At 36.7% G+C, this 11,175-nt stretch overlaps 1 protein-coding gene across 2 annotated transcripts in view; it reads right to left on the bottom strand.

Moving 5' to 3' along the window:
• Nucleotides 1-7,340: 7,340 nt before the first annotated feature.
• LOC103057272 (sodium channel protein type 2 subunit alpha) overlaps nucleotides 7,341-11,175 on the bottom strand; it is a 101,582-nt gene continuing 97,747 nt past the window's right edge. For both annotated transcript variants that reach the window (XM_088146688.1, XM_088146687.1), the window contains one exon: nucleotides 7,341-10,996. In XM_088146688.1, coding sequence (XP_088002814.1) covers nucleotides 9,801-10,996 — 1,196 coding nt within the window. In that variant the 3' untranslated portion in view covers nucleotides 7,341-9,800. The remainder of the gene's footprint in view (nucleotides 10,997-11,175) is intronic.

Here is an 11,175-nt window from a genome sequence, read left to right as displayed (position 1 = left end):
CAAAATAAATAAATAATAATTTAAAAAATCAGTACATCAAGTGTTGACCAAATTATATGGATGAACAACATCATTTGTAAAATGATCCATACTTCTAGAGAATCAACGTAAAAAATAAGAATATTGCTTAAAATATTTCCTGTGTATAACATCAATCTTCCAAAATTGCAGTGGTGAGATGGTAACTGCTGCCTTTTATCTTATTTACAGTTGTTCTATTATGCTAGTTGTCAGAGTCCTTTCTGAACAGTCTTTGATTGAGGTAGTATTCACATTTTGTAAAACAAATAAATGAAAAAGTAGATAAAAGAGCCACATGTAGAAAATGTTTTCTTTTAAATCTTCAAGTTGCAGGTTTATGCATACACATAGCATCTGACATGGTGGCAGAGGGACATCTAGTGGTCAGTTCAAGCATGATTGAATGAAGTAGTTTTGAAGCATTGGAAAAATGGGTTTGGAGTTCAAGAAGACCAAAGTGAGCTGTATGCTAAATGCTTAGAATTTGAAGCAAGCTGTGGTCGGTCATTACTGGAATTGTCCTGAGTACAAAAGGGCCCATTTCAACCTGAGAATTTCTGGGGTGTCAGCACAGCATTCGAACACTCTGTGGACATGGAAATAGCCTACTTCAGACTCAAGACAGTCGCTCCTGAGTTGAAGTATTTTGGCATATCTCCTGCCAAACTATTTAGCTGCCCCCCCCCCCCGAAGTTATGAGGATATATCAAAAGCGAAACAAACCAACAAAAAATCTTTGATTCCATCTTTGGTATGAACATCAAAATCTCTGTGTGCAGTGTGTATGTAGATAGGATTTACCTTCACAAAGGGAGAATTTTGTTCTGTTGCCAGTTGCCCTCAAGGTAAGGTGATAGCAAGGTGTCACTAGTCTGTAGCAGCTTGGTGGGGTTCCTTAAAAGGGAATGACAACGTGGCAACCCTGGGACCTCTTTTGGTTGTGAATGCCATTAGCTTGCTGGGTGGAAACCAGAGCTTCAGTTTGCAGAAGCAAAGGTTTTTTTCTCTAAACTGAAAGGCAGGGTTCACAACCCAAGCTGAACAAAAATTGGTTTTATTTGCAGACAATATTCTTTTGTTTATTCCTAAACCTCGCACTACTATTCCAGTGTTGATGCAAAAGATCGATACCTTTAGTAAAATAGCAGGATCCTCTACTAGCGGCCCAAATCAGAATTGATGCCAGTAGATGAAAATCTGGTTTCCCATTCGTTTAAGGAATATCAATTCTGTATTTGTACTGAATCCATTAAATATTTAGGTATGTTTATACCAAGGGATATAACTCAGTACCTGTAATATAAATAAAATATATAGAGATATAAAAACTATAAAATATATAGTTTCTTCAGATATTGATAGATGGGAGTCATTAAACCTCACCCCTCGGGGAAAGGTGAACGGTCTCAAAATGAATATTATTCCCAGATTTATTTATATTCTGAGAGGAATTCCAGTTTTTATATCTGGAAAATATTTTCAGAAAATAAATTCTTTGTTTAGAAAATTTTTATGGGGTTCTTCAATTCCAAGAATATCTTTACAGAAAATGCAATTACCAATGAATGAGGGAGGACTCGGTTTTCCGAATCTGGAGCTATGTCATCAAGCTTACCTACTGTCAGGTATTAAATACTGGAAGCCAACAAGTGGTGTTAGTTTTCTGATTTCTGAATATACATATATAGCACTTTTGTTTGGATGGAGAGTATTAGAATCTAAATATACTAAAACTGTAATATCTCTGGAAACAATTTTGTCAGTTAGAAAGCTATGAAATATAATGTCTAATAAAAAAAGATTTGACCCTTCTTCCCATGCCAAATTGACTTTATGGGGAAACCCAACTTTAAAAATTGGGAAAAAGATGGTGATACGGAAAAATTGGATGGAAGCAGGGATATTGACTTTGGACCAACTGATAGATGAATTTTTAACATATTCCATGTTAAGAGATAAATATCATCTATCAGATGTAACCCAGTAGCAATTTTTATAGTTACAGCATTTGTTAACAACATTGTTTGGACTGGTAGCATTTTCAGCTTCTGAGATACCTAAGATACTAGAATAACTTGTTAAATGCTTTAAAACTAAAAAACCGATTAGTTTTAATAGATATTTAGTATCATTAAATCAATTTGATATGCAGATGTTAAGAGACGAGTGGCATAAAGAATTAGAGGTTTTTATATTTCCTAGACAATGGGAAAGTGTTTAACTTCTATACCAAGGACCTCAAATTACAACTTGTACAACAAAAAATAATATTTAGAATGTATTGGACTCCATTCCGTTTGTATAGAAAAGGATTGTCAAAAACAGCATTTTGTTGGAGATGTAATAAGGATAATGCTTCTTTAAAACATATGTTTCTACAATGTCCTATACTTACCAATTTTTGGGAGAAAGTACTGGACTATATAAATATGATTATGCGACAAAAGCTAAATTTTTCAGAGGATAATATTCTTTTGAACTATATACTTAATACATGGAACTTTACAACTGGACAACATAAACGGATTCTCCATGTCCTTACTGTGGCCAAAAGACTGATATTCCAGCATTGGAAAGATAAATGTAGGGCCCCATTCACTCAATGGATTGAAGACCTGATTGTACTTGCTACTTACTAGCGGATTGTCTATAGACGTAGACTTTGTATGGACAAGTATAATGAAATATGGGACTCATTTACAGTATACAAAATACAGTAGGTTAAAAAAATGATAGCCGTATAAATGTATTAGAAATAAATACGTACTTGAATATTTGCATTAGAGAAGTATATATAGAATTATAATTGTTTACTGTTATGACATATTAACATTTTTTCCTTTGTTGTATTTCTTTCATTTTTTTGTTAAAGCACTATTTTTTTTCCTTCTCTATAATAATAAATAAATGAACTGAAAGGCAGGGTTGTGGGGAGTGGGGAGAGAGAACATTCTGAGCACTGCATATTAGAAATGATGTATTTCCCTTCTCCCACACATGAAAAGGCTTTGCATTTTATCTTCCCCTTAAAGACTTGCACACTTTGTGAGAGGAAGAACAATGCCACAAAAAAGGTGTGTGTGTCTGTGGATGTTTGGCCCACCATGATTTTTTAGAATTTAAAGTGAAAAAAAATGCTTTTTAAAAAAGTGTAATAAATCCTTGCCTGCCAGCCACCTGCCTCCTTTCTTCCTTTCTGCCTTTCTGCCTGCCTGCAAATCGTTTCTTGTCTGGAATCTGCCTTCCAGTCTTTTACTGGACCTCATGATAGGTTGGCCATATGAAGAGGGCTGGATCCAAAACTCTCCTAAGGAGGTAAATGCTGGTGAGGTCAGTTCCTCTGTCATTAGCTCTGTTACCTGTCCCGCATCTCCTCCAAACATTGCAAGACCTTCTTTGGCGCTCACCCAGGTTCCCTGTCCCACCAAAACATTCTGCAAAGCCAAGAGCCAGTTTGTTGTTCTATCTTTATCTACATGAATTCTCCTACATAAGTACAGAGGTAGTCTTTCTATGACTACCTCTGTACTTATGTAGGAGAATTCAGAGTAGAAGATGCAAACTAGTGTTTATACCCATGTCTATGGAACTCATTCTCACAAGTAGTGATAGCCACCAGCTCGGAAGGCTTTAAAGGAGGATGAGACTATTAAAGCATGCTGGCCATGGTGGTTATATATTACATAGCCAACAAGCTTCTCTGCAATAACTGCTCTGAACAATAAGTGCAAGGTGTTATTTTAATTTTGCAGTAGATGCTGAGATACCATGAAACATTTGAAATGCCTGTATGGGAACAGAACTCCTGATAGAATGGAGTTCTGGCCTAACCCAATAAAGCTCCTCTGGTAGTTTTCTGTCTTGGAAATTTCTTGGAAGTCATTGACTGAGACTGAAATTAAGATCCTTAAAATAAGTTAGACTGTGATTGATTTCACTGTCAAGCTGTTGTCCAATTAGAGAATAGAGGAAAAAGAAAAGTAATATAGTTTTAAATGATATTAATGCAGCAGTAGAAATAATACGTCAGATAAAACTTATGTTTCCTGAAAAACAAATCTCTTCCTGAAATTGAAACTGTCTGCCAAAATATGAAATCCTGTCTGGAAGTAAAGAATTCACAATTTAAATGTGCTCACCAAGAAAGCCTTTCTCATCTTCATCAACTTGGGCCATCAGCACAACTGGGACATTGGGAAGAGCTCTCCATTAGATCATAGGATCTGGGCAGATTTGATGGGAGAAGGACGTTCCTAAGATCTGCTATCATCCCTGTTACTCTGTCCCAGGAAACCAACTGAAAGGCAGGAAGCAACGTAAGTGCCAGTTTGGCCTGTAGCAGGCATGAGTTGGGCGGAGATGGAGTTGCCCGAGGCTTTGATGTCATTGGGCACTGAAGCTGGGGAATTAATCTGAGGCATGAGCCATAACACAGGAATAAGAGTCAGCAAGCAGAACTGGTCAGGGAAGGTCTGAAAGTCATCAGCCAGTCTTCACTTGAAAAGTAATGCAGGCAAGATAATGTAATAGAGTTCTATCAGATGCATCACTTGCTAGTCCTTCAAGTGATGACTTGAGCCAAAACTGATATTAAAGATTACTTCATCAGACATTTGTTCATCTTCATAGTGCCACAAGACTCTCTCTCATTTTAGTTGCAACACAAATGAGCACATGTATCCTTTTAGTAAATGTATTTGAACTGAATTTTTGAATTGCACTGTAGAAATACAGAAGGGAAACTTGGAAATGGTTAAGCTTCAACAGTATTGAAGTTCAATTCAGATATCACATTCACAATATTCCTGAATTATCTGAAGGTTTGAATAACTGATTGACACACTTACTTGAAATATTTATTTCTGTGGTACTAGCGTACCTGTTTGGGAAAATAAAAATAGCTCAATATTCAAATTTCTGTAATTAATACTAACAGAAAATTGCAGTCTCCTTCCTAATTTTCCTATCAACCAACTTATTTTTTTGGTTGTTGCAAAGAAAAGAATATTACATGTGGCCTTATTCTTGGCTGATAAAAATTATGGTTGCCATAGGAACTGCAAGAAGTCAGTGATCATATCCTAGTGTTACAATGCAATGGGTTTGCTATTAATATTGCCTATATTTTGCAGAACAGAAATGCTTGGCTAATTTTTGTAAAGCAGTTTCTCAGGAGGGAGCTCAGTAGACAATTTGTTTAGGTTAATTTTCTCATGAGATATGCAGCATTTCTCTCATGGTTTTATTAGTGGAAAAACAACATGTTACTTCCAATTGGATGGCAGAAAAATAAAATTCTATCACTAATAAAGCCCGAAGAAAGCCTTTATTGCTCATGCTATTCCATTGCCATAACCACACAGCATTTTCATATAGGTAGGAAGCAGTTAATGCATTCCAACTAAATCTGGAGTAAGCTATATACATTGTTAAAGGAGTCAAAGGAGGCGGTCTGTCAAAAAGCCTGTCATTTAGAAGCTAAGCCACAAAAAAATGGACTAACATTTGAGTGTACTATATTTATACCACTGCTCAGATAATTCAGCTCTCAAGATGTGGGCAAAGGTAGCCAGATACCGGTCTACTCCAAATAGCAGCACCTGGCCAACCGTGTTTGGGCTGAGAAGCTAAGCAAGGTCACACCTGGTTAGTACTTGGGTGAGATTCTGAGCTATAGGCTAGAACTGGGAATGGGGGGAACCCCAGAGTGTATTGTTGCAGGGAAAATCACATGGACCTATCTATGAAGTCATGAGGAGTTAAGAGTGCCTTGAGGGGGCTGCTGTTTTTATGGGTGCTTAGATAATATAGGAGTCCCTATATTAGAGTGGTTAAGAGAATGTGCAACATTAAGCATTTTTATTTAAATTATGGTATTTGAAACCTATACATATTAAACAGCAGATGCAAACCTGATGCCTTTTTTGCAGCCACATTAACTGTTCCTATATTGTGCATTCCACAGTCTCCATTAAATTAGATTACTGTTTTTCTAACCTTTCAAGATCATTTTGTTTCTGTTTATCCCATCCACTTTTGTATCAACTGCAGACTTGCTAAACATTCCCTCCATCTCTTTATCCAAATAACTAATGATGGGTAGAGGACCCAGGACTGATACTTGTTGGACCATGTCTTGAGACCTTTTTCATCTACTGATGAGCATTCATGTATGACTTTCAAGCAATTATCCTCTTAATTATCATGTCATCTGGCATATACTAACTACCTTTCTAATCAGTATGCTATGGGGTAGTTAAGAAATGATTTGTTGAAGTTAGAATCTATCATGTCTATAGCAGTTTCAGAATCTATTAAGGAAGATACCCAATAAAAAAAATGAGAGATTGTTAGCCTGGCAAGACTCCTTTTTAACTAATTAATGTTAAATTAATCAAGATAGTAGCTGGGATAATATGAATGTTATTAGAAGAAATCGCAACTATTGTTAAGTGAAAGGCTTTTAGCCCAGTTATTTCTATAGAACAATAATAAAAGTACTTAGAGTATAAAAGCATACACGTACACGCACACACACACACATACAATTTTGAATCTTTGGGTTCCTTTTCATATGCATTCTTATCAGTTTGTTACGGCATGTTGAAGTTCTTCCTTTTTTGCCCAGTTGGGCTACAATGCCTCAAAGATCTTCCAGCTGACTTTAGCAGTGGAAGAGTTAAGTCAGCAGGGCTATTCTATTGGCTGTACTGGAAGGTAAGCAGAAATTATTTTGGCTGGTCCTCTTTCTGAATTTTTTTCATCCATTGCTGGTTGTTATGAATGTTGTAACTTTGAGAATTGCAACGTGATATCCTTATTTTGCTCTTCCTTCCTCACCATTTTTTCCTTTTAGTCTGCTGCTGGCAGGAATTGTGTTCTTCTTTATTCAGCTTATGATTTGGGTGTCCTTTCAGCAGAAGTGCTCAATAACATACAGTAGTACTATAGATAAATAAATTCTGCAGCTAGGACTTTCATACCACTGCAGACACAATACAACCCAATTGAATCAATTCATGAATCCCATTCAAAGTCATCAAGTCAAGTGATGAAACATTAGAATGTGACCTATGTGTATGATCCAACCTGGAGAGAACTCAGAAACGTGAGGATCTGATTCATGAAAATGAGATTAACCTGTTCCCAGAGGTACTGTTTTGGAGCTGATGACAATATAGTAAGTTATTCTTTGCTTTATGGCTGAGAAAGGGATTCATGTTCTGGATCATTCCAGTGACAAATATGCTACATGCCCCCGGAAATGTATTTACAATTGAAACATCAATTTGTTTTTATCTTTATTAAGTTTATGAGCACATACTTAAGGCCAGAAAGCCACACAAAAAATGACAGAATCATCAAGTAAAATAAAATAAAAAAAGAAGTCTTTATTCTTTTGGCTCAACTGTAAGTGTGGCTTACCGTTCTTTATGGTAATAGCATTTTCCCTGCATGCAGTTCACCAAGACACAAAGTCAACAGTTTCAGTAAAAGGAGGAATTAACATTTAATTTTTCTTTGTGGATGGAATACAAAAAATGTCCTGATGGGATCAGATATACAAGTTAGCTACTTAATTTTGTTGGGAAAAAAAATAATAATTGTGGAATCGCATATAATATTTAAAAGACTTCTAGTGCAGCATGAATCAATAAGAATAATAATAGTCTATGTAAACAAACACTGGAAAAGATTAAGGATGTTGAATAATAAGACTAACTGCTGATGCAGGCAGTGCTAGAATTTCAAACAAATCTTTCCCACCACATTTCAATTACAAGTTATAGCTATTTGGAAGCAAGTGCATTTTGGACTCAGTCTGGAAAAAATCACATTAAGATGTGTGCAAAAATACAGTACTAATTAAAAAAGCAACCCAGAAACCTAACATTCTCCCCATTCCCTCCTTTCAGTATTTTTCCACTTTGTGAAATTCTTCAATTAAAAAGTGCTATGAACAAAAGGACCACCTGTGACATCGACCTGAAGATCAGTTTTGTTTTGTCATTTATGTACAAAATGCTGAAAAATAAAACTGAATGAAATTTGTACACTATTTATATTTTTGTCTTAGAAAATTGTTAACCAGGTACTCTGAACAGATTATGCTGTTTGCAATATGATGTGTACAGCTGGCTACACACTGTATAATACTCACATAAAGTTCAAGAGAAGAATAAAAGAAGTCAGGGCAGAACAAGAAGCTTCCCTCCCCCACCCCCACCCCCACTAGCTGCAAACTATTGCTTGATGAAATGAGGAATGATGTCTGATTGAACAATTTTGTTTCACTTTTACCACCAACATATGGCTTCCCATATTAGATTTCTGAACAAATCCAAGGAAAATACAGTAGCGAAGGCAAGATAAACAACATGCATCAGTGATAGCCTCCAACCTACTTATAATGGTACAGAATACATCATAGTTTCCTGTTCAAGGTTTGCGAACTACACTTATTGTGGTACATATTTGATGCAATAAATATTGTGCACAGGTCATTATTCCTTTGCTCAAACATGCACCACAGGGTTAAAGTAACTATTTACATAGACAGCTTTATCTCATTGACACATACAATGTCAACCTTGCTGAGAGAGAAGATGGCTAAACAATACTGCAGGAGAAAGTAAAAACTAACTTACAGATGTCGGACTTCCCCCGTCCCCTTTTTGGACAGCTCAGTGTTCCAGATTAATGTAAGGGATGCTCCAGGATTTTAAAGAAGATTCTTCCCATCTCTCCACCCAACTTTACAATTAAAGCACCATCTTAGGTGCTCTTACTGTAAAGTATGGCCCGCTGAACTCAGTGGGGATTACAATCAAGTACATATGCGTGAACGTGCATTGTAGTGAATGTTCATGTCACCTTCATAATGGAATTGTTTGGAGGAGGAGGAGGAGGTGGAGGGGAGGAAAATCATCTGAGTTGAATAACTATTGATTTTATGAGACTTACAGGCACATAAGAATTATCAGGATGAGACATAAAGATGTATACTATTATTGAGCACCTTGGAATCTGGAGCCATCCTGAAACACAGAAGTCTTTAAAACTCTTGTGCAAAGAAGTCTTATTTGTTTTCATGCGTGGTCTATAAGTGCAGCATGCCTTCATGCAAATCACTTCTGCCTATACATTACAAGAGAATCAGATAGGACAGCTGGTCCTCATATCCCCCTTGACCCTGGAATCCCCCTCCCCACCCCTAGAACATAAAACCCATTTACAAAAATAGTCACATATAATAGTAAACAACCTGTGAATTAAAAAAATGACAACTTCACCAACATGGATTTTTGTAAAAATATGGCAAACATGTGGCAGTTGGAATGCAAACAGTGGATACAATTATTGTTTCTGAGTGTTTTATGATCAACACACATCAATTCTAGGTTTGCACCTCTTTTACTGGTCCCTACAGTCTGGATAGCCATTTTTCTTTCCTCTTCAGCAGTGTCAGCTGGTAATGCAAACAGGAGCCGCCTGTCAAAAGTGCCATCCTGTTTTACAGAGCAGCATTTGAATTGACAAGGGGTCATTATCTTGTTAATAGGCACTGACCTTAAGTATATAGCTAACATTTGTGTGTGTGTGTATACATATATATACACACACATATATATTTATAGATATTTTTATGTGTGTGTATGTCTGTCTAAGTGTGCAAAAACAGTCAGTTTGGCATAAACCTCCTATAGGAGTCCTTTTGAAATAATACTTTACTTTCTCAAGCTGTAAACAATTTGTCACAAAGGAATCATTCATTTTGCTCATTTTTTATAGTCCCTGACATCTTTACCTTTATCTTCTTTTTCTGATTTGTCTTTCTCATACTTATCTTTGTCGGGCTTTGTAACACTATCATAGGAAGGTGGAGATGTGGTGGAGGGGGTCATATCGTTTTTTTCAGGAGTAGAATTCTCATTTAGCTTATCAATGATCATATCTTCTTTGATAAGTGTGTCATTGCCTTCTTTAATTCTATCTTTATTAAACATGCAGGAAACTTTTTTAACTTTTTGCTTTAAGAGGTAGTGCCTAAAGGCTCGCTGAATAATGACAGCAGATACTTCCTCTTGCTTTCGTTTTAATGTGGTAGTAATTGGTTCATAGGAGGCTTTAGAAGGGTTGGCAGCCATAAACCGATCTTCCATTTGAATACGGAGGGCATCCATTTCATCACTTTCACCCAAGACACGTTTGGTGAAAGCAAATAAAATGTCAAGGCAGTGAATTCTATCACCACTCACCATGGGCAGGTCCATTGCGATAAGCTGAACTTTGTTTGGTTTTGGTATTAGCAGAGGAGGATCCAGCGAGGCTGCAAAATCAGAGAGTTTAGCAAATTCTATGAATTGGGTTGCATCTGGATCAAACTTTTCCCAGACTTCATAGAACATCTCAAAGTCATCCTCACTCAAAGGTTCAGCACTTTCTTCTGTAGCTACGCTGAAGTTCTCCAGAATGACAGCAATGTACATATTTACTACAACTAAAAAGGAGATGATAATGTAGCTGACAAAGAAGAAAATCCCAACGGAAGGATTGCCACAGTCTCCCTTGACCGAGCTTCCCGGGTGGTCTATCTCAGGGTCACAGTCTGGAGGCCCACTGTTCAGGATAGGTGCTAGCAAGCCATCCCAGCCAGCAGAGGTGGTGATCTGAAAGAGGCAGAGCATGCTGTTGCCAAAAGTTTCAAAGTTGAACAGGTCATCTATGCCAACTTCTCTCTTCACGTAGGCAAAGTTGGACATTCCAAAGATAGCGTAGATGAACATGACCAGGAAAAGGAGGAGACCAATGTTAAACAAGGCCGGAAGAGACATCATCAAGGCAAAAAGCAGGGTGCGGATCCCTTTTGCCCCCTTGATTAGACGCAGGATTCGACCTATCCTGGCAAGTCGGATCACTCTGAACAGGGTGGGCGATACAAAGTATTTCTCGATAATCTCTGCAAGGAACATACCTATAAACAAAAATTAAATACCTATTAATCTGTAATACAGTTTTAAAACTTTAATTAATTAGATGTTAATTAAAATCTTGTATGAAAACATAAAAAATTATTTTTAAATATTAAAAATCATATGTTAACTTCCCATAGTTTTCATTTATCACCATGTTACATCTTTTACTAAAATAAAA

Source organism: Python bivittatus, unplaced genomic scaffold (assembly GCF_059951505.1).
Source record: "Python bivittatus isolate LINGU-HERP-01145 unplaced genomic scaffold, Pbiv_v1 ctg000480_np1212, whole genome shotgun sequence".
In the NCBI taxonomy this organism is placed as follows: domain Eukaryota; kingdom Metazoa; phylum Chordata; class Lepidosauria; order Squamata; family Pythonidae; genus Python; species Python bivittatus.
The sequence above is the reverse complement of the archived record's forward strand: the minus strand, read 5'-3'. Positions and strand labels throughout refer to the sequence as shown.